We start from the raw sequence: 25,936 nt of genomic DNA, 5'->3' as shown, positions 1-25,936 counted from the left end.
TCAGTCCAGGCAATTGTATTTTGTAAAGGTGTGAACAGACTAACAAGTGGCTGCCACACAGATGTACTGAATCGGCACCCCTCGAAGTAGCCACGCCCCTTGTGGAGTGTGCTCGAAAGCCGACCAGGGCCTATTTACCAGCTAACCTATAACATCCTCTAGTGCATCAAATTATCCACTGGGATAAAGTTTGCTTTGTAACTGAAAGGCCCAATTTAAGCTTGGTGTATCTGATAAAATGTTTATCATCCTTTCTTAATTTAGCGAAACAAATAGAAAGTTCGTCTAGGGTCTAGTCTGTGAAGTCTTTCTAGAGTGAGGCAGAGGATAAAAAGTTGGCAATACCATCTTCTGTGAAATATGAAAATCGGAAACCCCTTTAGAAAGGTAGGTCAGACTCTTACCACAAGTAAACTGGTTTACATGACAAGGCCTGTAACTCACTCACTCTGTGTGCAGATGTTATAGCCGTTAAAACGATAGTTTTCAATATAAGTATTCTCAATGGGCAAGAGTGAAGTGGCTCAAACATATGAGGAACTTTAATACTAAATTCAAATCCCAAACAGGGACCATAAAGGGGACTGTAGGGAACACATTAGTGAGCCCTTTTAAGAAATGAATGACCATTAGCATTTAAAATAGGTTTGCTCAGCCGTGCGCTTAAAAATAGAAAGCGCTGCCAAGTATTCCTTGATAGTACTAACCTGGAGCCCCAGATTAGCCAGATGCAGTAGGAATGATGACACCATAGGCGTGTCGCATTAGAAAGGATCCACATTCTTCTCTCAGAACCAGCTGCACTACTTGTTCCAGTGGCAGCAATAGAGATTTTGTTGCTGGCCTTCTAGCTGGAAGCAAAATCTCCATTGCATCTTCCGGGAGGTCTCAATCCTTATATCTTCACATCTCAGAAACCAGGCCTGAAGGTTGATGCTTTGACCAATGGATGGAGAACCCAACCGTTTTCTTGTGAGAGAAGGTCCCCTTTTTGTGGAAGACGAATTGGAGGGCAGATGGACAGGTCTAGAAGGTCCTAGTACCACATCGTCCTGGCCCAATCTAGTGCAATTATGATTATGGATTTCCCATACTTTCTCAACCTCCTGATCACTTGAGAAATGGCGGGGACTGGAGGAAACGCGTACAGGATTGGATACTGCCAGTCCACTACGTACACGCGCTCTAATGCCCCTCTCAGCGGAAATTCCCTGGAGTAGAACAGTTTGCACTTCCCGTTGACACTGGTCGCAAACTGATCCACTTGAGGGGTTCCCCAAAGGGTGAAGATCTCTTGAAGGACTTCCTGAGCTAGTTCCCACTCGTGGGAGACTGCGCTATGCCTGCTGAAAGCATTCGTCGCTGTGTTCTCCTCTCCGGCTAGATGAACCGCTGATAGGGAGATTCCCTCTTGAATTGCCCAGAAACAGGGCTGAATTGCCTTTCTGCACAGTGGTAGTGATCTTATCCCTCCTCTTTTGTTGAGGTAGTACATGGCCACCGAGTTGTCCCTCATTATGAGGGCATTCTTTCCCGGCACAGAAGGCAGAAAGGCCTTCAGCACTAGTCTGATTGCACTCAGCTCCAAAAGGTTGAAGGTTTGGACTCTGATGGAGAACAACCACTGATTGTCAGATAGTGGGCATGGGCTCCTCACCCCATGAGTGAGGCGTCCGTCACTACGGTTATCTCTGGCCATGGTTGCCAAAATGGTTCTCCCTACAGAATTATGTCCTCACAGGCCCACCACAGGAGAGCCTATGCGACTCTGCTTGGAACCTGAAGAAGGTTGGACACCGTGCCTCAGAATTGAGACCACCGAGTCACGAGAGCCCATTGGAGTGCTCTCATTGTCAGTCGAGCCTCTGGCACCAGGAAAATGCAGTATGCCATGAGACCGAGTAACCTTAGAAATTCGAAGACCGGAAGACGTTGGCCATTCTGGAATTTGGTGACCATCTGCAGAATGGGTTGAGCTCTCACCTCAGGTGACAGGGCTTTCCCAGAGGATGCATCCAGGACTACTTTGATGAACCGGAGTCTTTGAGATGGTATCATGTGAGACTTCCTGTAATTGAGGGAGAAGCCCAGTCTGTGGAGAGAATGGCAGGTGATGCTGAGATTTTCTAGGGCCGGTTCGGGAAAACTCTGATCAGCCAATTGTTCAGGTAGGGGTAGATGTGAATCCCTTCCTCTCCTGCCGAAACCCCCCGTGGGCGAGGTCAGCCTGAATAGCAGAACTTGAAACGGATAATGTGACCCACCAACCGCAAACCTCAGGTACCTTCTGTGCTTGCGATTGATGGGCACATAAAAGTAGGCATTCTGAAGGTCTGATTAGACCATAAAATCCTGAAACTGGAGGGGCTGAAGGATCTGAAATAAGGTAACCATCTTCAACTTGTCCTTCCTGAGGAACTTGTTCAAGTATCTTCTGAAGTCCAAGATGGGTCTCAATCCCCTATCCTTCTTGGGGATTAGAAAGTATGGGGAATACCACTCTGTGTTCCATTCCATTCAATTATAGGTAGTGGTTCTATAGCACCTTTCTCTAGCAGGCTCAACATTTCCTGCACATGGAACGGATCTGGAATCTTGGGTGAGTGGCTCCCTGTTGAATGATTTTTTAGGTCTTTTTACGAATAGGTGACAGTAACCCTGGGCTACAGTTTCTAATGTCCAAGAATCTGATGTAATGCCCCGCCATTCTTGCAGATGCTGAGCCAGTCTGCCTCCCACTGGGGTCTTTTGTATTAAGATCTCAGAGGTTATGAGGTGGCTTTAACAGTGGCTGATGGCAAAGCAACCGCTGTTTGGGCAGACTTAGTACCTCTCTCCTGACCACCATGACTGGCCTGTCCCCTCGCTCTACCAATTTAGGAATAGAAGCGAAAGGACTTACCCCTCCAAGAAGATCCACTGGGGTAAGATTGTTGAGGCTGTCTGATTGCGACGCTAAGGGATTTTGCCACTGCCTTAGGTCTGCAGCTTCTCCAGGCTTTCATCAGCCTTGCTGCCAAACAGCGGAGAGCCGACAAAAGGCATATTGAGAAGTCTGGACTGCACGTCGGGTGCAAATCCCGACTTTCTCAACCACGCAAATCTGCGTAGTATGGTACTTGTCGCCATGATCTACTGATGTCAGCAGCATCCAGTCCTGACTGTAGAGCATCGAGTTGATGGAAATGACGCACAGCACCCTCTGCTGAAAAAAATAATTCTGAAGCAGCTGAGGCTGGAAAACATGTCAAAAGATGAGGAATACGTGGGAGGACACAATCCATTCTAAGTTCGTTTTGTGGGTGTCTGGTGTTGCAAAGCCATCACAAGGTACAGGAAAACCCACCTGTACAAAACCGTTCTTCCTTTGGGGAGGTGGGGACGAAATATTTCTCTCCTTAAATATAGCTACTGCGGAGGAAGAAAACTGTTCTGCTTCACAAGCAGAGCTGCTAGGAGGGGCGGGGGGTGGTTGGGATAGGTTCCCCTCAATGGTCTACACATGTTGACTAAGGGGTCTTTTGTGAATGTGCTAGTGTTTCCTCAGTGTATCCTTTTATGAATCCCTGAAAGACATTCTGGAATCCGTTCCCGGTTTTGGATTTCTATACCGAATCAACTTGGGAGAAGGAAGTCCCAAGTACCCTGTTTCTTTGGGATCTGTTAGTTCTTAACAAGTTGCTCTGTTCGGGGGTTTGGGAAAGGTTTTGGGCTAGTCCTTTCAGTCATACTCTCAGGCAGAGCATGCCAAATGGTATGTTGCCCCCGACTGTCACAGTGTCACTGTGCAACTCACCCTACCACTCATCTGGAAAGGGTGATCTTTACCGAACACGCAACACAGAAAGGTTGTTAGAGAGACACTTTTCAAACATACCCCATCTCAACCACACTGTTTCAAACCTAATTTGATTTTTCTACTGCTGCTCTATCTTGCCGTAGACCCAATGGGAGGAAAGCCAATGTTACACCAAAACTGATATTTTCATTAGGGCATTGCAGAACATATAAGGGAATGAGGTAAATATGAAAAAGGTAAGAAAAAGAGCGCCGATTCCTACCATTCCTCTTTACACACCAGACTGAATACAGTGATAATCGAGAGGACACTTACAAATGTTGAAATGGCCACAAGAGCTGGATTTCCATCTGACATGGAAAACATACTGTGGCGTACTCGGTCCTGGTCTTTTAATATTTGAAATCTGCCTGCAATTATCTCCTTCTAAACTAATCCCAGTTGTACCCCATTGATGTTATGGTCCCCTTTTACAGTAACCCATCAGATGTTCACACCATACATAATTCTTTTTGTATTGTGGGTACCTCCACCCTGCTCCCACTGGCTTGCTGGCGCGTGGCGACTGAGGCCCCTCTCTGTGGGCCTGGAGGCTCAGGACTGAGGTGTCCTGTGTGCTCATGAGGTGTTCCCCCGAGGTGCCTTCCCTGCCGCCTGTGGACCAGCTAGTGCTTTGTTGTTGACACGGATTGTTGCTCCGAGAGCCTATGCTGTCCGCGGGACATTTCTGCACTGCAGCTTTTCCCTGTCAGTCTGGGCTGCTGCAGCGCTTTTCAGCTGGGTTCTCGCTGTGGTGTCCTTGCTGTTTTGGTTTTGCCGGTGGAGCACTCATTTACTCTGGTGAGTCTGCAGGGATTAATGCATATTAAGTAATATCCTGGGAATGGGCTTTGGGACTGCTGAGGTACATATACTTTAAGTTCCTGTCGGAGTGGATTGTTTCTGGTCCAAATTGAGCTTTAACTGCTCCTCATTTCTTATTGTCCGGATTCGGTCTAAAACTAGAGTTAAAGCTAGTAAAGTCTGTACACTTCCCACCCTACCTGTGAATACATGTATGACCCCCCCCGTACCTCCACGTCCCCCAGCCCAAGAATTGGCAGCTAATAGAGGTTATGGCATGGAGTGCCCAAAGGAAGCAAAGATTGCAGGATAGGAGATCACATCTCTCTCTCAGACAATGGCTGTCTATTAAGGGCAAGCTAATGGGAGAGTTCAAAGTATGTAAAACCTTTAAAGATTCTTTGCTATTGGCTTGATGTAATGGACAAGCGGCAGTACAGCGGCAGTACAGATTCAGCCAACAAAATAAGATTGTCATCTACAGACTGAGCCCATTGACAAGACCAATCAGACATCTCAAGTCTATATAAATCAAAATTCCCAATCAACTCGATGTAATCTGAATTGCCCAGCTCCTCCCTGGAAAAGTCAACTCGTGGGGGACTGGAATGGTATAATTGCTACGGATACTCTGGACAATTTTTGCCAGACAACTGTAAAGCTGGAGCTTGTGAAAGTGTTGTTGGAAAAAAGAAACTGAAACATCGAACATTCTTACTGAATCAGCAAGCTCCTGCCACTGCTGTTCCCAGTATTGTTGAGAAGCAAGTCCAACTACATTTTCCAGCATTGATGACTGAAGGAGAGGTTGTCCAAGTCCCTGTATTACCAGCTCAATAGAATACCTCTAGCCCCAAATATTGTCTACTGAGGTTGCTGAATATTGGTAAAACCTATGCCCGCAATTGCAGATGATTTCACGAAGAGTGCCGTCATGTATCAGAGGAACTTTATAATCACCAATGTAGAGACCTCAGTGGGATATGAACCCAGAGATGCCCTGAGGAATAAGATGCTGGCATGGTTATGTCAAAAGACTGGCCCAGGTCTTGTAATAATGTCTGACCTCCAAATCATCCAAAGGGTCAAGATAGATCCGTGGTGTACTCAGGGTGGCAGGGGCTGCATACTGGTGGGTTGTGGTTTGAGTACCCCCACCATCCTATCTATCCATTTGTATTGACCTGTCGAGAGTCCCATCGGACCTGAAGCTAGTTGTTGCTTCCCTGTTCTATAATACGGATGTACGTGAATAATGGACTTTCTCTGTACTTTTGTTTTATGTGTTTGTTTAAATGAATGAAATAAATGAAATAAATTCATGCCTACTGGAAAGACGGCACTGTATTGGTGCAAACCGTGGCAATTTCTATTTGCAATATTGACTGCGAGTTAGTCAGCTAATGTTTTCGTTATGCTAAGGTCTTCAGCAAGAAGGTGTGCACCGTTATGACGTTCCCGGGTGAGGAATCACTTCCGAAAAGAGATACTTACTCATATGTTGCCGAGTTAACGATTTGCAGCAGTTTTTGTTGAACACTGGCTTCCCTCAGAGTGTGTCGACTGCAGTATAGACAGGCGCATCAGTGAAAATCCTTGCGTAGAGGAAAAGCGTGGTCAACACCCTTTCTCTTTTGCGGGTTTGATCAAGATAGCCGCTTCCAGACATGTGGAAGGGTGAGCTGTGCAGTGATAGTCTAGGAAAATCTTTGTTTCCCAGTCATCTTTCAAGCCTCATTAGCGGAAGCGGTTTGCTTTGTAACATGAAACCGGAGCTTGGACAGCGAGCAACACTGGAGATATGTGCTTTTAAAGTCGCCCCATAGACGCGGCCCAGCATATTTTGAAGGGATGAAATATATTGATTTGCAATTCTTGTTCGCAGTGCAACCAGACTCTCCTCACGCGTCTGCCTCTGGAAAGAACCCCATTCAGAAGGGTTTCCGCTTAGTGTGCGCATGCAGCTGAAAGGAGTGAGGAGCACATGCAGGGTCAGTCATGAAGCAAGCTACAGGGTGTGGGGCTCGTCTTACCTCGCTTTCCTTATCAGGACTCTGCAGGTCACTGTGAGATGAGGAAGTGGAGGACCCTCCATTCACCTGTAGAAGAAATGACTCATTTGAGTGGGAGGCCATGAGGAGAACCTAACAGACTTTGCCAATCTTCCCAAATTCCCTTCCAATTGCACATAAAGCAGATACAGAACATGCACCAACTCTTAATTAACTAGCATGACATTCAATGCAAACTTTGAAAACTATAATAGATGGTTCCTTCTCCGACCCTAAACTCTTTCTGAGTGCAGACAAGCACAGGCACTCTTATGCATGTACATGTGAGGTAAAAGCTTGGAAAGCGTCACTCTAGATGAGTGACCTATGACAGCCTTACTCTCAAGCCTCTGGGTGGCCTACTGAACTCCCAGAATGCACCATGATCAATCTGCGATGGGGCTGATAAGCAAGCTACATGTGAACCAAAACTGCCTGCTAAACTTCAATACAGCGAGTAAGGGAGTACTAGTCTTTCTCTGCGCAGTTCTGGTGAAGGTTTAGACTCCCAGGACATACTCCCTTTTCACCCTTTCCAAAAACCTTGTAGAAGAAAGATTTTCAGACCTTGTCTGAGTCTCAGTACCTATTTTCTTCATGCTTTGATCAACCCACTTGACTTCTAATATCACTCCATCCCCACACCAAAGTACAGTGGAAGTTAGAGTGGGAAACTATGACTGATGAGGAAAGCTAGGACTCTGTATAATGAAGATAACCAGGAAGTAATAGGGTCACTACCCCCTCGTCCATCATCTGCTTCACAGTTTTTACTGTGAGGAGACCTTACCAAGCAGTATCTCAATATAGTAAGGAAGAGAAAACTCAAATATTGCTGCAGACCCTGAGACTTAATTCAGAGAATTTAAAGTGAAACAGATGAAAGTACGCCAATGCCCCCCCAAAAAAAGAGGGCAGCGATCCGCCATCCCCCTAACCCCCCACAATTAACTTGTAATGATGGATGAAAGTTTTGGGTAATGCCCAAATTGCAGTTCTGTAAATGCCTTTGATCCTCTTCCAAAATAATTCAGCCCGAACGCTGAATGCCGAATTCCCAAATCCCACGAGTAGAAGGAACATGTATCCATTCCATTTTTAAACAGAACATTTACATAGCTCCTTCTTCCAAATTTTATTCTTTATTATTCATAACAGGATCCATGTAACTAAGCATCAAAAGAAGAGCACCTGGGTTCCTAAGTGGGACATCAAAAATCCCGGGCCAACAGTGCTAATTGCTCCTTATATAGTATTACGTCAATCTGGAGTCAACAACACTAAGTTGAAATTGTACCATATATTTGTCACTTACCAACACACTACTCAGAGGAAATGATATATGTGGATGTGTTAAGGTCAGCTTAGTTTATGTTGCCTTAATAAACTGGACACCTAACCGTATACACAACCAAAAATTACTTTTTACTTCGAGTGCTTGCATAGGGTTGTACCCGTTGCCTACCCTACATACAGAGAATTTTCTGAGTGGGGAACTAGATCGGCTCCCGCAAAGCACAGAAAAATCGTAAGTTATGCCGACGCATTTTTTAATTGTATTTAAATTCTGCTAGTCCTGAAGAAGGCCTCCATTGCTTAGAGTGTATTTCTACTACAGGAGTTTCAAATTTAGTTCAATTGAGGGGAAACCATAATACTCCAACAAAGGATTTTCAATTATAATGCATGAGCTACACCCACACAATGAAGTTTTTAAATGTATTCACAAGTACTACGAGTCCCCTGACTAACCTTAGGAGTGGATCGTGGGGTAGCCAAAGGAGCTTCGTGCTGCCACATTGTGTGATGCTGGACCTTGAGGACGCCATGGAAAGTTCTCTTTGGCTAACCCCATCATGCCACGTGCAGGAGGCAGGGAATTTCTACACTGAAACACTTTGTTGCGACTGTGTCCCTTGAAGTGACCTGTGTGCAAGATCTGTAGAAAATACAACTGTTCCTTTCCCGGGAAATAGTGTTGGCAATAGTAGTTAGAACTGTTATAGGTGAAAGGGTTGAATAAAAAGGACCGAAATACAATTGGTTCGAGTCAAAAGGACCTAAAACAAAAAATAAAATAAATAAAATTTGGAATTAGCCAAGTATCCTAGCTGGAATTGGATCCTTATTGCTATTAGATCTTCAGTGTCTTTGTTGCTGTGAATGTATCAATCTTTTGTTCCTTTATCAGTTTGTTTTACAGGTAACATTTTCTTTTGATTTATATATAAATCCTAGTGCCCGTTTGAGGCCCCATTATTTTTCTTTCTTGGAGTCACACCTATGAGATGGTGGATGGTTATGTCATTAAATACTTTCTCTGATTGTAACTGTACTATTGTGATTACATATATGTGGATTGTCTCATTTTCTAAAAATTATATTTTATATATATCTTCTTTTTCTGGATTTCTCCAATTTTGTGTGCATTGTAAATATGATATTGACACTGATGCTTCTTTAATGTATATAATTACAGACTATTTTGCTCCTGAAGAAGGGGTTGTTCCCCGAAACGCGTAGAGCTCCTCAGAACATCACAAGAATAACATTTTTGGTTATTGTTTGCTTAATTTTATAACAAATGTTCCATTTCTGTTGTTTTCAAGATCATTCTCCTTTATGATGGCCTTATTTGAATATTTGTATGTTTATGTATTTTAATGCCAACCAGAAGTGTTCTGGTCAACATATTGTGAAACCTGTTTGTTTTGCCTAAATATTTACTTACCTTTTTGAAGTAAAAATTCTAAATACATTTGACTGACTGTGTATCAGTTCCAAAGGTGTGCAGGGGACGGTAGTGTCTTTAGATTTAGACACTTTTTTCTGTTTCATGTTTGTCACAAGCCCTGTGTCAGGGCCTGTAATCCTCCCCAGCACCCACAATATTTAAGTTGTTTGCTTATTAATTAGAAATCGATTCTTAAAATTGGATTGCCCCTTTTGATCTCCCTATTTTCACAAATACTTTTTATCGGTACCCTCCTTCGCAGGGCTGTAGAGGTAGCTATGCCCCTGGTAGAATGGGCTCTTAACCCTCCAGGAGGATACATGCCTGCAGCCAGAATGATCCATCTGGATCAGATCTGTTTCGTCACACCCTGACCCAGTTTGTGGCCTGTATAGCCAACGAAAAGCTGATCATCAATGCGAAGTTTGACAGCCTACATATGTAAAAACCTCAACACTCTTAGAGGGTCCAACCTGTGTTCTCTCCTCCTCCTTGCCAGGATGAGACCGGGGATAGAAAGAAGGTAAAACAATGTTCTGTCGTATGTGAAAATCAGAAATAATTTTAGGTAAAAATGAGGGTTTAACCCTCAGAACATCCCAATCCTTATGGAAGATAGTAAAGGGTGGCTTTGATGCAAGTGCCTGCGACTCACTCACTCTACGGGCTGAAGTTAGGGCTACCAAGAGAATGGTTTTAAAGGTAAACCACCTTAAAGGACACGAGTGCAAAGGTTCAAAGGGTGCACATAAGACATTTTAATGCCAGATTAATGTCCCAAGTTGGAACCTGGAAAGTAGATGGGAGGGGAGAGAAACACATTGGTGCGCCCCTTTAGAAATTGTGTCACCAGTGGAAATTTGAAATATGAACATTCCTCCGATGAGCGCTTAAAGATGGACAGCGCCACCAAATAGCCTTTAATCGTGCCAACCTGGAACTCAGATTGGCTAAAGATGGACACAGAAAAGGATCTATATTCTTGTCTTTGCACAAGTTGCAGGATGTGTTCCAACGGTAGAAAGACTGTTGCTGGCCTTCTGGCCGAAAGCAAAATCTCCATTATGTCATCCGGGAGGTCCCAATCCTTGTATCTCAGCCTCTCAGATTCCAAGCATGAAGGCTAAGTGTCTTGACCTCTGGATGGACAACCCGGACCTCCTTTCGCAAGAGAAGGTCCTCTCTTTGTGGAAGAGGTATTGGAGGGCAGATGACATGTCCAGAAGGTCCTCCAGGCCCAATAAGGGGCAATTAGGATCATGTGTTTCCCGAACTGTATCAACCTCCTGATCACGTGAGGAATGGAGGAAACGCATACAGGAGTGGAAATTCCCAGTACATCACAAACACGTCTCCTAGAACTCCTCTAGGGGAAAATTCCCTGGAGCAGCACAGTTTGCACTTCTGGTTCACACTGGTCGCAAACAGATCCACTAGAGAGGTTTCCCAAAGGGTGAAGATCTCTTGAAGGACTTCCTGAGCTAGCTCCCACTCGTGGGAGACTGTGCTCTGCCTGCTCAGGGCATCCACAGCCGTGTTCTCCTCTCTGGTTAGGTGAACTGCTGATGGGGAGATTCCTTCTTGAATTGCCCAAAACCAGAGCTGCATTGCCTCTCTGCGCAGTGGTAGTGACCCTACACCTCTCCTGTTGATGTAGTACATGGCCACTGTGTTGTCCGTCATTATAAGGACATTCTTTCCCCGCTCAGAGGGGAGGAAGGCCTTCAGCGCTAGTCTGATTGCCCTCCGCTCCAAAAGATCGATATGTAGTTTGGACTCCGATGGAGACCAACGACCGCTGATTGTCAGATCGTTGCTGTGGACTCCCACCCCATGAGTGATGGGGAACATTTCCCACCTTATAGCTAGGGCAACGTATCCGTTACACTATCCTAACTAGTAAAATAAAAAGGTTTTCAAACTACATTTCAATTGTCTTTGTCATCTTGTGATACTATTCCATTTTCTGAAGTCTTCTCCCACACAAAGCACATTTATGGATTCATTGATGGAGCTCTGAATCCAGAGAGCAGGATGGACACAGACCTGCGGAACATATGCATTTTGTCAAGCAGTTGGGCCACCTTTCCAACATTATGAAAGGTCTGCCTGTTCCTCATGAAGCCTGCTTCATCAAGTTGTACCAGGCAAGTCAGCAAAATTTTAGTAAAAATGTTACAATCAAAATGTAGTAATGCTATTAATATGTAGGAGCGGCACGTTCCTGGGTCTTTCCCCGGTTTGGGGATCACTGAAATTGTTGCTTGTGCCACAATCCTGGTTGCCTCCCCAGATTTGAGAAACAAGGTAACCTACTCCAAAGAAGGACCAACAGCACACCTGAAAACGGTTTATAGAATTGTGCACAGTAGCCATCGTGTCCAGGGTGCTCATTCTGTTTTAAGATAGAAATTGCAGAGGGACAGATTCTCAAAAGGATGCTCTGTACTCATTGCTGAAATGCTTTGGTCACCTTATTCTCAAAGGTGTCTTGGGCATTTTGGGAGGGGCTGGATAATAGTGCAAAGATGTGCCGTGCTGCACCCTTGCATTAATTAGTGTTAGGAGCTTGCTCCTGCAACTAATGTACGACAGGCTCACATCATTCACATGGTTGCTGGGAGTGCATTTCTAACTGAGAAAAAAAAGGCATTTCCATCCCTGTTTGGGAGATAGAAATGCAAGTATGACAGCGTCAATCAAACCTGCGGCTGTTCAGCTTTAAAAAAGAAAATGAAAAAATGTGATCCTGACAATTACCCCACCTCGTGCTCCCATTTCAAAAGGTTCACAGAGACGATTCATTTCAGGACATTTAAAAGCATCTCCAGTTTGTGAATTCGGGATTCGCTTTTAAATGCCTTGAAATGCGCCCATATTTGTGCAAAGGAGCAAAGGGGGGAAAAGCGTATCTGAATAAACTCATCTAAGATACGCTCATTCAGATGCCCTTTGTGAATTGGGCTGCTGCTCTTTTTTGGTGCAAGTGACTCGGAATCTCCTATTTCTGTATTCTAACTGAACCCTCAAATTCCATGTTACAGTAGGCATAGCCACCCAATTATGTGGCATATTTGGTCGTCCTCAGACTGTGGGTCTGCACTGTAAAGCCTACTGTAATACAACTTCACTAAATTGCTGCTAGATGGCATCATTCCTAATTGCAAGTATATATGCCTTATTATTGTTTACCCTCAGATAATGTGCCAGAAACCGGTTAGTCCTATTACTTTTCATGTACAATCTTTCACACCCAACAGAGACTTTTCCGCCTTGTTCAATAGAATGGTATTTATCAGCACCCTGAACAATGTGTGTCCCCTCTTTTCCTGGAACCTGTTAGTTTATTCTCCTCTAACTCTTACAATTTGCTCAATAGTTTTTCATGCTCCCTGGAACATAATTTAGCCGGCGCAGTTCCAGCAGCTAGCAGATAATCCCTCATTAAAATCTTAAACAAGTTCCAATTAGTGTTGGCAGACATTGCTTCGGGGGGGCTATTGTCTGAAGAATTCCAAAGTTTGTGTCTCAATTTCCTGCGCCATAACTGGGTCTCTTGATAAACGCGGTGACAGTGACCAGTTCCTCACCCGTGGGTATTTCCGTAGCTCTGCTAGTTCTTATATCACTGGGCAGTGGCCAGACACCATGATAACTTCCCAGCAATCAGGATGCTAAGTCGTAATCAATTCTCGTATAAACACTATGCACCCAATAGTAAATGGGAAAATCCTTCTCATCCCCATACACAGCTCGCCAAATGTCTTCCAACCTCAACTTAGAAATGTTCTGTCTCAACTTTGGGGATGCTGATTTAGCATGAGGTACTGCTCCTTCAGAGCGATCCAGCTCCGTATTCATAATTGTATTCAAGTCTTCACTCTATATCCACTCCCCTTCCAAGAAGTGGGAGATTTACTGCATAAGCAACAACAATAAAAATGTATAAGTTACTCACCGTAGTGACTAACGTACTCTTAGCCAATAGTCCCATTTCCAAGGCATGGGAGACAGAACCTTTTTCACCAGAAAAAACATCTTCCCATTTAAATGTTGAGGCGCGTGGGGGTGTGGCCCAGGGAGCATGCACGCCCTGACTCCGCCGGCACACCTCAGTCCTCATTGACGCATTGACAATAGATTTAACATTGCCCAATGACACCAGTATTATTAGGGGGGGGGGCTGGTGGGACGTATAGAGGAAATGGGACTATGGACTTAGAGTATGTTAGTCACTACGGTAAGTAACTTAGAACTACTCTTACGTCCTGTACCCTTTCCTCCATACTGCATGGGCGTTTACAAGTGATTGTAGCCCCAGGGTGAAGAGGAGACTCTCCTTAAGCAAATCGGTTCCTGAGAACCGCCTGTCCGAAGGCTCCATCAGATCTAGAGCCGGAATCCAAACAGTAATGCTTGCAGAAAGCTGAGGGAGAGGCCCAAGTGGCTGCGCTGCTTATGACTTGCCAAGGGACATGGCGCTGGAATGCGATGGCCGTTGCCTTGGCCCTGACTGTGTGGGCATGCATGTTGGCCGGGAGCGGCTTGTGCTGGCCCTCATATGCTTCTTTGATGGCAGAGACAATCCAGCAGGATATGGAAGCCTTAGAGGCCTGATAGCCTGGTCTTGAGCCTCCAAAAGTGACAAACAGGGCGTTCGATTTGCAGATGCCCATGGTCCTGTCCAAGTAGAATTTCAGGGCACGCCTGACATCCAGGCAGTGCAGCATTCTGTGCTTCGTCCTTGGGATCAGGGAAAAACGTAGGAAGGACTATTTCCTCGTTCAAGTGGAAAGCAGACTGAACCTTGGGAAGAAATGCCGCGTGTGTCCGCAGGACTACCTTGTCCTTGTGAAAGGTGGTATATGGCTCAGAGGCTACCAGCGCCTGGATCTCGCTGACTCTACGAGCCAAGGTAATCCCGACTAGTAAGGCCGTCTTGATGGTGACCAGCCTGATGTCCACGGACGCCATTGGCTTGAACGGTTTGTGCGCCAGTGCGCCCAAGACTATGTTAAGGTCCCACACCGGGTGTGGTCTCTTGACGGGCGGGTAGAGCCTTGCGAGACCCATCCGATGTTTGACGACAGGGTTGGAGGAGGAAAAAATGCCCTCCTCCGAGTTCCTGCAAGGTATGTGCGGCAGGTGTCCACCTGCATGCCAGAATGAGAGAGGTGCGCCAAAAAGGAGAGCACGTCATCCAAAGTGCACATTAGGGGATCGATTCCCTTGGAGTCTGCCCAGTGTCAGAATCTGGTTCATTTGCTTTTGTACTGGACCCTGGAAGCTTTGCTCCTGGTATGATCTCCAGATTGGCCTGTTAGAGGCTTAGGTGCTGAAGCATTCCCTGCCCAGGTACCACGCTGTGAGGGCTAGTTTCCCTGGTGCCAGGTGGATGACTATACCCCCCTGCTGTGCCAGAAGGTGTGCTGGGCCCGTTGGGAGGTGAATCAGGGGCACCTCCGAGAGACTGAGCAGCTCCGAAAACCATGGCCTGGCCGGCCACCATGGAGCTATTAGAATGATGAGGAGTAGCGACACACCTTGATTTTGCAAATTACCTTCTGGATCAGGGGAGTGGGTGGAAAGGCGTAGGCCTTTGCCAGGATGCGAACTGGGGACACTTCTTGTTGTGCCAGGTGGCAAAGAGATCCATGTGGGGGTGACCCCCACCTGTTGACGATCTCCTGAATAACTAGGTTGTTTAGCTGCCACTTGTAATTGTCCACTCCCAACCTGCTGAGTCTGTCCGCCTCCAGGTTTAATTCCCCCGGGAGGTGGACTGCCGTGAGGTAGATGTCGTTTTCCAGGGCCCACTCCCACATGCTGATTGCCAGTCTGCACAGCGGAGGGGATCTGGTGCCTCCCTGCTTGTTGACGTAGTACATGCTGGTCGAGTTGTCTGTGATGAGGACAACTTTGCCCCTGAGAAGTGGTAGGAATGCCCTGATGTGGTATTCCTGCTGAGTCCAGGTGCCGTGGACCGAGAGATCGTCCAGGGTGGCTCCCCAGCCCTTGAGCGAGGAATCCATGGCGATGGTGGCCTGCGGAGTGGGCGGCCGGAAGGGCTTGCCCGTCCGCAGGTTGCAGTCTTTGGACCACCAAGTCAGGTCCGGGTGAAGAGATGGCGGAGGGTTGATCCTCTCGGATTGAGAGCCCCGCTCCTGATTCCATGAGGTTGTGAAGTGCAGCTAAATCCTCCTCATCCTTCGTCTTGTGTGCGGAATGGCTAATAAGACCGCTGCTAGAAGACCCAGGAGATGTTGGTACCATCATGCCGAGGTTACTTCTCTGCTGAGGAAGTGGGCAGTGGCCGCCTTGATGGCTGAGATTTTATCCTCCATCGGAAATACCTTTTCGGAGCACGTGTCCCAGATGAGGCCCAAGAATGTCAGTCTGCGTGGGCTGCAGCTTTGACTTCTTGAGATTGAGCGAGAAGCCCAGATCGTGCAGTGTGTTCATAAAGCATGGGAAAAGTGGTGAACCGCTTCTGGAGATGTAGCACTGACGAGCCAGTCATCAAGGTATGGGTAGATGTGGAGCCCCTGCGCTCTAAGGAGGGCCGCCACAGCATTCATGAGTCTGGTAAAGACCCTGGGGGCGGAGTTGAGGCCAAAAGGAAGGACCTTTTATTGAAAATGGTAGCCCATGATCCAGAACCGTAGGAAAGAACGATGGGGCTGCCAAATCGGGACGTGTAGGTACGCGTTCTTCAGATCCAGGGAGCACATCCAGTCTCCCTTGTCCAATGTCTCTGCTATAAAGGCTGGCGTAACCATCTTGAATTTTTGCAGGGGTAAGGAGAGGTTGAGGGTGGAAAGGTCCAGCACAACTCTCAGGCCCGCCTGGTTCTTCTGAATGACAAAATTCCTGGAGTAAAAGCCAAAGCCTCGCTGGGAGGCTGGGACTTCCTCCACTGCCTGGCTCTCTACAAGCTATCGGATCTCCGCCAAAAGAGTTACTGTCCCAACCTGTGGGAGTGGAGGGGAGGATGGAGAAGAGGCTGGGACAGGAAGGCGGTACCCCATGGATACTTACGGATAGGATACAAGGGTCAGCGAAATTCTGGTACCAGAAATGCACATCGAGAGCAACCCTGCCCCCCACCGGAGACACATGGACCCGAAGGGGCATGTAATGCTTTCTTTCACTTGGAGGCTGTCGCTGAGGAGGGGGACTGGAAAACGCCCTTACTCCCACCCCCCGCCCACTTTTTGTTGCTTGCGTCGGCACTGAGACGGCGAGCGGTCTGGCTGCCTGGATCTGCGTTCCTGGATGCCACGGAACCCTCCGTATGTACGACCCCTTTCTGAGCGCTGCTCTTTGTAAGGATGGATACATTTTTCTTCTTGTCCAGATCTTCGTCTGTAGAGGAGTGGAAGAGGGTCCCCCCCACCCCCTTCAAACGGTAGATCTAGTATGCGTTCCTGGACATCCGGGTTTAATTTTGTTGCCCGGAGCCAGGCTGTTCTTCTCATGTCCGTGGCAATACAGATGGCACAGCCTGAGGTATCAATATGAGCCACCATGGATTCCATGAGGTCATGCGCCACCAGCTTGGCTTCAGCTAGCCCCGCCTTAAAGCTTGATTGGTTCTGGGTGGGGAGTTCCGGGAGGAAGTCCACAATTTCCCACCATAATCTTTGGTTGTCGGCTGCCAGCATGGCATCGGCGTTGACTTGACGTAGATGTAAAGAGGCGTTGGAATAGAGTTTCTTGCCATACGCCTCCAAGATGATCTCCTTGCCTAGCAGCGCGGCAGAGGGTGAAGACGGCTGGGGCTTGGAGTATAGTGATGCTGCAGCGATCACCGAGGAGTGTGGTTGAGGATGGGCCGAAAGCATGGGCGTAACTTTAGGGTGGGAACGGGGTGTTTGTCCCCCCCAACTTTCATGGCACACCATTTTGTCACCATTCATTTGGCTGGGAAACGTTTTCTTCAGATGTCATGTCACCCCCAACATTTTCAGCAAAGTTACTCCACTGGCCGAAAGCAAGCGTGTATCCCCCCCTCCACAAGCCTGTACTTGGCACCCAGGCATCGATTGACCGGCTGGGCCAAGTGGGGTTTGAGCCAGCCCTTCTTGGCCAGGGAGACTACATAGGTCTGCATAGGAATCCCCGATTTGGCAGATGGGCATCGTGTGAGGACTTCAGGCAGAACCCCCTTTGCTGGGTGCTTGACCTTGGGTTGGGGGAGGCCCAGGTACTCCGCCTGACCAGCAAGATGTTCTTGGCAGGCCCTGACTGAGGATGGCGTGTCTGGATCCTCCTCCTCATCCGTATCTGGAGGATCCTGTGGAGGAGGAGGAGTAGTTGGCACTGGAGGCTGGGGTACAGGGCCGCGGCCAGAGGCTGACGAGGCGGCAGAGGCTGGCACGGAGCCCCCTGTGGAGTCGGCTGGGGAGCCAGAGGAGGTGGCTGCACCGGGACCTGGGGTGTCGGCGGAGGCATCTGTGGTGCCACTAGCATTGCGGGAAGGACTTCAATGATGGCATCTTTGATAACCCCCATCTGAGGTGACTTCATGAGGCCGAGGAACTTCTCGAAGAGCACCTCCTCACTGGCCAAAGAGGTGGCAGGGGGTGCTGACGGGGTAGCGGGGAGCTGCTGCGTACCCTGTCCATATGGAAGCAAAGGAAAGCTGCCCTGCGCAAAATAAGGTTAGACTGTAGGCCACTTATCTGGTTGAGGCCAGTCCCAACTGAACACTCATTCTTTGCTGAATTCCTGGAATGGCGTCGGACGGGTGCCTCTTTCTGGTGCGGCGGCCATTTTGTCAAGCTGCCTGCCATGTGCCTGGGACGTGTTGCTCGGCCGGCTGGGCCCGGCCTCCTCCAAGAATCTTGCGTGTGGATCACAAGGCCTACCCTGCTCCTCGGGCCTAGGCCCGGTAGGTGCGACACCCTCGACCTGGGGGTCGGTAGAGCTGCGTTTAGGCGCCCCCCCTCTGACATATTGCTGGTATAAGGGCATAGCCCTTCTGCCTTGGTGCCAGTAAAAGGGTGGAGACCCAGTAAAAGAACCTTCTGGTGCCTCAACACTGCGACCGGGAGGATCCGAGGATCCCTCAACCAGAAGGCTGGTAGCTGACGCATCCTCAATGCACATGCTGGTAGAAGGACCTGACCGGTCCCTTCCCGCGCCCGAGAGTCCCTGGGAAGGAGTCTCCCTTGTGGGGTGCGATGGAGAATATCGGCCCTACCTTGGGCCTTGTTCGATGCTTCACAAAGATCTTGAGATCCTCTGGAGGCGACCTCTGGAAGAGCTCCCTCCACCTGGCTAGTCTGTACTTCAGCGCCTTTGAGGACAGCGAGTCGCACGCCAAACATGATTGCCAATCGTGGTCTGGGCCAAGGCAACATAGGCAAAGGGGGTGGGGGTCTGAAGTTGGGAAGAGCCCGTTGCAGGATAGACACATGCTGAACCGTGTAGAAGTCGACATGCGCAGGGGAGGAGCGTGAGGCTTGAGGACCAAGTACCTGAATGATAAATAAGACAAAGAATAAGTATATACGCGTGGAATTACATGGCCAAAGCCAAACCCAGGAGCACTGGTGAATTCGGCCCGTTCCCGTCGACGCGGAAAAGGGCACTGGGGTGTGGCTCAAGGTTTTTTCTGGTGAAAAAGGTTCAGTCTCCGGTCCCTTGGAAGGGATGCCCATGCAGTATGGAGGAAAGGGGACGGGACGTAAGAGTATGTGTTTTGTGCATTAGGGGCATTCAATAAATCCATTGTAATCTTTGTTCTCCTAGACACCCCATACATATTAAGTACCTTCCCGCAATCTTTTTGTATGTAGAATCTTGAACGGAATACCCGGTCTGACAGGACCGCCATCCCTGCTTTCTTAGCCGGCTTAGAAGCAAAGAACTGTGTCGGGTAAGATCTTAGCCAGTGCTCACAATTGTGCAGTAAATGTGTATAGCTAAGAGGGATTTGGGCCACACAATAGTTGGTCTTTTCCCCTTTGAAATGCTTGTGTATGTGTTATCCTAGATAGTAGGTACAATGTTTAAAACCAACCCATTGATACTGGGGGAGTCCTGTGTATTTTTTGAGAAATACCATTAGAGGGCCACATTGGCTCCTGCTTGTTTCAGCAGATGTATGAATAGCACTCTTGTTTGGAGAACTAATACCCCCTTATGTGGGAGTATGTGGAGATTGGCAGTATTTTAACCATTGTTTCAGTCTCCAATCCCTAGCATTTCCACTCACTTCTGCAGCTGAAATTATTTGGGAACAGTGGAAGCTATTGTCCCTTTTAACCCCTTCAGCAGATCATGAACCACCTGTCTTCCTGAGAAAGAGCATCCAGTTAGCCATTGTAAGGTTCAAAGCCCTGTCGAAAAGATACTTCATAACATCTTCCCTTTACGTATCTCAACAAAAACAAAAGAAAACACCAAAGCAGCCAATGCTATGTTCCTTCCATCTGTCACCCCCTCAACAAAACACAACTAACCCACAGCACAAACTGTGGGTATCCAGTAACAATATTTTTATTTTTTTTCATTTTAGCCCGAATAACATGTATTTTACTATGTCATGAGAATGAGATACACTTATCCAAGGTGTGCATCTTTGCTGTCGTCTCAAGGACTAGTTTCTGGTGGCGTCTGGTGCATGACTGCCCTCCTTGCTGAAGGCTCCTAATCTGTTCAAATCCCCAAGCTCCTTTCCTAGTCTTGCGTTGATTCCCAACGTCAGTCTACCAATCCTTTGTTGAGCAGTAGGAGCATCTAGAGAACCAACATGTGCATTAGGAATGCTCAAACCTTGCAGCATTCCTAAAAGGAGCTTATGTGGTGGCGAGTTTCAATGAATTTAAACTGCAGGTCTGTCAGGCACAGACATCGAAAGCAAATATTGTAATTTCGTAATTTGGTATCTGCTTAGGAATCCTCAGTTGTAGTATAGCTCCTGAAATATCTTTGAAAAGTTGAATCCGGGACTCATCATAGATGAACAGGCCCAGCTCTCTGGCTGCTTTCATGAGTTTCTCCTTGAATGCTAAGGACTATGCTTTAAATAGGTCTCAATCTGTCACCCAAACCGGGTAGTAGTGGCCCCACATTACACTGACTTGTTTAAAAGCAGGGTCTTGAATACCAAACGCAGAAGAGCACCCAGGCCACTTTCTTCACTGGCTTCCTTCAAAAATGTCAATCTGATGATTTCCCTCCACAATCTATTTTTCAGATATTCACATTTTGTGGTAAGATCCTCAGTGAGCCGGTGCAGTGATCAAAGGCCTTCTTCCACTCTGAGGACCATATCCAATCTCACAGAGCGTTTATTCAGCGGTATTGAATTTGTCTACCAGTGTGACGAAATCCAATCTAACTTGCGCAATTCTTTTACTGAGGTCAACATTTGATGCAGCCAGTTCTTGCATTAAAGAGTTCAGTATGATCTTCATAGACACCATAACATGCTCCTTCTCAAAAGCGATGGGTGTTGCCACCTGGTTAATTTCCCCCATTCAATTCAGTCATTGTGGTGCACGAGAGTTCGGTACCTCCAACCAGGATAGTTCGAAAAGAGTCCATGCCCCCTAGGTTCCTCCAACCCCTTATTTATGCATGTTTTCTGCTCCTCCATGGGAACTATGACTTTTTTGTACAGGCTTCAGAACTTGAACATGTACCAGAGGGCCTATATAAATTCCCTCCATAGCAAGCCATGCAGGGGAGCATTGTCACAATCAGCTCCTGGGCTGCCACCATTGCTTAGTGCACTGAACCAGTACACAGTCTAATAAGAAACCCATGCATCCGCCCTTCGCTCTAGAGCTATCTTCAATCCCCCCCATCCACCCGAGTGGCTCATCAACCACCCCACCACCCAGAACGGCACAGGGGTGAGGCTGCTGTCTCTGCTCACAGTGACCACTCCTCTTTTTCACTGTGGTTCCACCAGCGCCAGTGAGCCGCCTGCTCACCACTCCCATTTTCCAGGCAGTGCTCAGCTCCCCAGCTCAGCCTACGGGATACCACCACTGCCTCCACTCTGGGCAACCGCTTTGCCGCTTCTCTCACAGTGGATTCCTCCAGCATCAGTGAACCGCACACATCCCTCCTGCTTCTTGTGTGGCCTTCAGCTTCTGGCATGGCCCTTGGAATCACGTCTACATGTCCCCGCTTGGTGGAAGTCCCCTGCTGGACCCAATGTGCCTCCCTCGACTGTCAGTGGCCCTTGCTCCCTTCTTCTGAGCCACTTTGCCACGCTGGTCACAGACTAGGCATGGACCACATGCTACAGTCCCTCTATCAACTTCACTCTCACCAGCACGTCGGGACAAGACCTCCACAGCTAATCTTCTCTCCCCTCGGGAGAGCCCGATAAAACGGCTGCCATCTTGGAAACCACGTCAACCTCCTCCTATGCAATTACTCAACGCTGTATCACTTGGGTCCATAATATTAAGATCTCATTTTAGGAGTCTCTTCACTTCTACCTGTACCATTTATTCCAGATATCCATGAATTGATCGAAAACTAAATGTCCGAAGGAGAGAAAACGGAAAGTTAATTGAACAAAAATAGCTTTCGGTTTTCTCTCCTGCAGACATTTCCGACAACCATTTTCCCCCACCCCCTTACTTACCTTCAGGCGGCCCACTTCGCTGTGTGCCGCTGCCTCTGCCATCCCGCTGCAAGGCGGTTCCCTTCACTTGCGTGCATGGGAACCGGCGCTGCAGGGTCTTTTTTTAAAAAAATGTTTACTTTATTATATGGGTCGCAGGGGACATCTCCACAAACCCCCATGCGATTACAGGGAACAAAGGGGCGGGAGACACCCCGCTACCATTGTTCATTGTAATCGCACCGAATGGTAGATGTTTGACATTTTTGGCTGGATGTAATTTTCATACAGCCGAAATTCGAACATATTTACTATTCTTTTTTTATTTTCGTTCTTTTATACGGATACCATTTATTCCAGGTTCAGTGGCAAGTTCCTTTCTTAAGGGGGTCTGTATGGGTTGAACAAAGCAGAACCATCTCCCTAGAGAGCGGGCATTCTCCGCTGCTCAATGTACATTTTTGCAACATGATTTTATTTCTCATGTTCATTAAAATCTGTACAAATTAAAATACATCTTAAACTGGGGTTATGTGTTGGAAATCACAGTGTAATGTGTGTGGTTAAGGAAAACTAGAACAAGTAAGGGGGGTTCTGGGAGTGTATCTACCGGCTTATGTCCCGGGTTAGAGTCTCAACCAGATTCTTTAGCTCATCATCCTTTCACAGAAGATATTTTTCCACTAAACATCAGTCTTTGTCCAGCCCAAGGGCGGTCCAGCATTGAAATGCCAGGCAATTCTCTTCTGAAGAAGAGTACCAACAGTAACCCCAGACACGTGTTTCAGCCTGGTTGGGCCTCGTCAGTGAGGTGGAGCTGTGCCTCTTTAAGAACAGTGAGCAAGGGTTCCACGTCTGGATTACCCTAGTTACTTAGCGTGAAAGCCCAAAGCAAAATCATGGAAGGAGAGGAAAACTTTCAGCTCTCACAATATCATGAAACGGGTGTACTCCTAGCTGAAGTACATAATCTGGTTTCTGGCCCCTGCATAGTACAGAGATACCAGTACTTTGAGTTCCAGTAGTTTTTCCCGTAAAGATAGAGGTGCCCGGCTGCACTGATCTTTCTTAACCCATTTCACTGCGTTCAATATGATTCAACGCCTCGAAACTGGTCAATATATCATGATCAGCTCTAGCCTGGGTAGAATCCTTCCTGAGGGACAGGAAACAGTAGAGCTTTGAAATAACATCTCACCCAACTGTCATCTTACATGTGGGGTCCAACAAGGATCACCAATCTCACATCAGCTAAACCCATTGAGGGGTAGGAGATCTTCCCACTAAGTGGGAATACATATATTAGATGAACCAAAAAAGGTCTGAAGTTAAGTGTCACTGTTATTATTCTCATCAATCTCTTGGGTGAGCCATCAATACAAATTGTACAAAACAGATCACACAATTATACACAACACACCAATCGTTATCTGGTTTTCCACTGGGGGCCAGAGTGTACAGAAGATTTTTTTCATGATCGGCAAAGCACGTTTGGAACAACGCTTTAGTGGGCAATAGGGGTCATCCCAAAGAATAATTTGAGAGAGTGTAACACAGTAGCAATACCCAACATTTAAGATTGGGAGATTTAACAATGCGCTTCCGCATACTGGGGCAAGATGGTCTACACACACACAAGGTGTGAGGGAGAGAGAAGGTTCCTTCCATATGCCCCTCCAAAGCACAAGAAGCCCTGACCACTGTATGAGGAGGGAGATTTAGATAGGCTGATACTCCTCAAACCAAGAAAGACAACTAGAGCAACACAACTGATTGCAGGTGGTAGACCATATTTGATACAGCAATATCACCCAGGGATCCTCAGGAAGACCAAGGCGATAGAGAGGTGGAATCTACTGCATGCTATTCCATGATACAAACATTTTCTGCCCCTGATGAATGTCCGGCATATAGGACAGAAACCTGTATAAGTTGGGCTAGAGAAACATAGCGTGACAAATGTGTTTAGTGGACCCACACTATTGGTAAGCAGGTCACAGTGACTTGTGAGATAATTGGTGTGTTATGTGCATCATTGTGTAATCGGTTTTATTGTATGTACAGATTTTTTAGTATTTTTTTTATACTGTGATGTGTGTAAAATAATTTTGTTTTTATTAAGTGTGAATAAAATTATGATTTTGTTTTATATGCAATAACACTGGGTAGGGCTATTTGTTCAAGGCTCACCCAAGAGATTGTTGAGGATAACTTTGAAACTTACCTTCGGTCCCACAAGGATCAGCCATATCGCCCCTCTTTTTTAATTTGTACATGTTCCGCTTGGCTCAGATAATACAACGTTGGGGTCTTCAATGTCAGCTATATATGCTGACAACAGCTGAATATTTGTGAGAACACTTACTTGACTTTGGCCATTTGAAAATGTTACTCCAGGCAATCATCTTCTCAATATTGTACTATTGCATGGTTTTGTACATGTGCATGACAAAGAAGTCTACTTCAAAACTACAAGCAGTGGAAAACCATGCAGTGTGTACTATTTCTGGTCTAAAGAAATGCGACCACATTAGACGAGCACGGCAAGAGCTAGGCTGGTTACCAATTTAGTCACTAATCAAAGAATGAGTGCCAATATATATCTGCAAGATCATCAAAAGCCTAACACCTAAAGACCCATCTTGCATGGCCCAAAATTATCTTCCTAGCAGGCTTCTCAGATCCTCGTCCAAAGAACTTTTTGGTTGAGGGCAAGTTACGCAAATCGACATATGAAGGAAAAATGATGCAGTCTTTGGGCTGCCATGAGTGGAACATGCTCCCACTATCCATCAGAAAAAGTACTTGGTTACAGTGTTTCAAATATTGGCTGAAACAGCATTTCTGTTTGTTCTCAGTACCCGTAAATAGATGGAGCCACGACGTTTTTCATTTTCTTTTTTTTTTAACGCCTGGTTTAGTAGACTTAATGTTATTTTTTCACAAACTGCAAAATGTCTTGCATTGTCTGGTATTTATTGTCAGTCAGTATTTCTGTGAACAGCGCATCCAAAGTGGTTTTTATCTGTAATTTGAAGCGCTCAATATATATTTGTACTAATACTAATGCCTACTTGAACCATATCTAGGTAGGTCACGGCTCTAGCTATTCTGTGCTGAAAGGCGAGCTTCCCAGGACTATGGAGTCCGATCCATGATGGCTTATGAGGGTGGGAAGCACCTAGCTTTGTCAGAACAGGTAGAGCCTTGGAGCACCCCAAAACCAGGGATGCACAATGGATTTGCTTTAAATAAATGAATACTGAAAAGTGTGACTGAGGCTGTAGTCATGTAAAATAGGACTACGATGAAGAGGGCTGTTTGATGCCTTCCTTAGGATAGCATGATCCAAAAATAAATAAGTTGACGGGACGCTTACTAGGTGTCTAATCTTTTTGTGAAAAATGGGGCAGTTCGCTTAGGACAGGATCAGGGCTATATAAATGGTGCTCATAAACAGACTGATCCTTCCCTGGTTGTTTTGTGTAATAGTCCATCCTGATGATTCTGAGGTCCAAGGACCACAGACGAGAGTAGCCTTGTTTTTACAGGACTTCTTATCAGGTCCACCTGGGATTAAATCCATATGGCTCAAGAAGAACAGAGACACTTTGTAACTGGAGCGATCAAGGTTATTTGGATCAATTTCTGTAGAAATTGAGACTTTAAAAAAAATTGCATAACTAAATCAAACTCAATCCTTTTGTTATGTCATGACCAGTGAGGTCATTTGGGTCAAAGATGGTGCTGCTTCAGATGGATAAAATATGCTTGTGAATGGGGGCACGTGAACACATCTTTGTTTCATCAATGGTGCAACTGGACGAATGCCTGCCACTACTCACCCACTTACAAATGTATGGTGAACAGTGCAAAAACAGGAATAGCAGGAAGAAATAAGTCTTCCAGAGACCAAT

General features: G+C 46.7%; 1 protein-coding gene and 1 long non-coding RNA gene across 3 annotated transcripts in view; one reads left to right on the top strand and one right to left on the bottom strand.

Annotated features, from left to right (window-relative positions):
- Positions 1-9,451, top strand: part of LOC138569389 (uncharacterized) — a 116,586-nt gene extending 107,135 nt beyond the window's left edge. The window contains exon 2 of the long non-coding RNA XR_011303231.1: positions 9,173-9,451. This is a non-coding gene — a long non-coding RNA (uncharacterized lncRNA). The remainder of the gene's footprint in view (positions 1-9,172) is intronic.
- Positions 1-25,936, bottom strand: part of NHERF2 (NHERF family PDZ scaffold protein 2) — an 835,001-nt gene that overhangs the window by 103,457 nt on the left and 705,608 nt on the right. For both annotated transcript variants that reach the window (XM_069647323.1, XM_069647324.1), the window contains one exon: positions 6,676-6,741. In XM_069647323.1, coding sequence (XP_069503424.1) covers positions 6,676-6,741 — 66 coding nt within the window. The remainder of the gene's footprint in view (positions 1-6,675; positions 6,742-25,936) is intronic.

Source organism: Ambystoma mexicanum, chromosome 2q (genome assembly GCF_040938575.1).
Source record: "Ambystoma mexicanum isolate Mex_15411 chromosome 2q, UKY_AmexF1_1, whole genome shotgun sequence".
NCBI lineage: Eukaryota > Metazoa > Chordata > Amphibia > Caudata > Ambystomatidae > Ambystoma > Ambystoma mexicanum.
The sequence above is the reverse complement of the archived record's forward strand: the minus strand, read 5'-3'. Positions and strand labels throughout refer to the sequence as shown.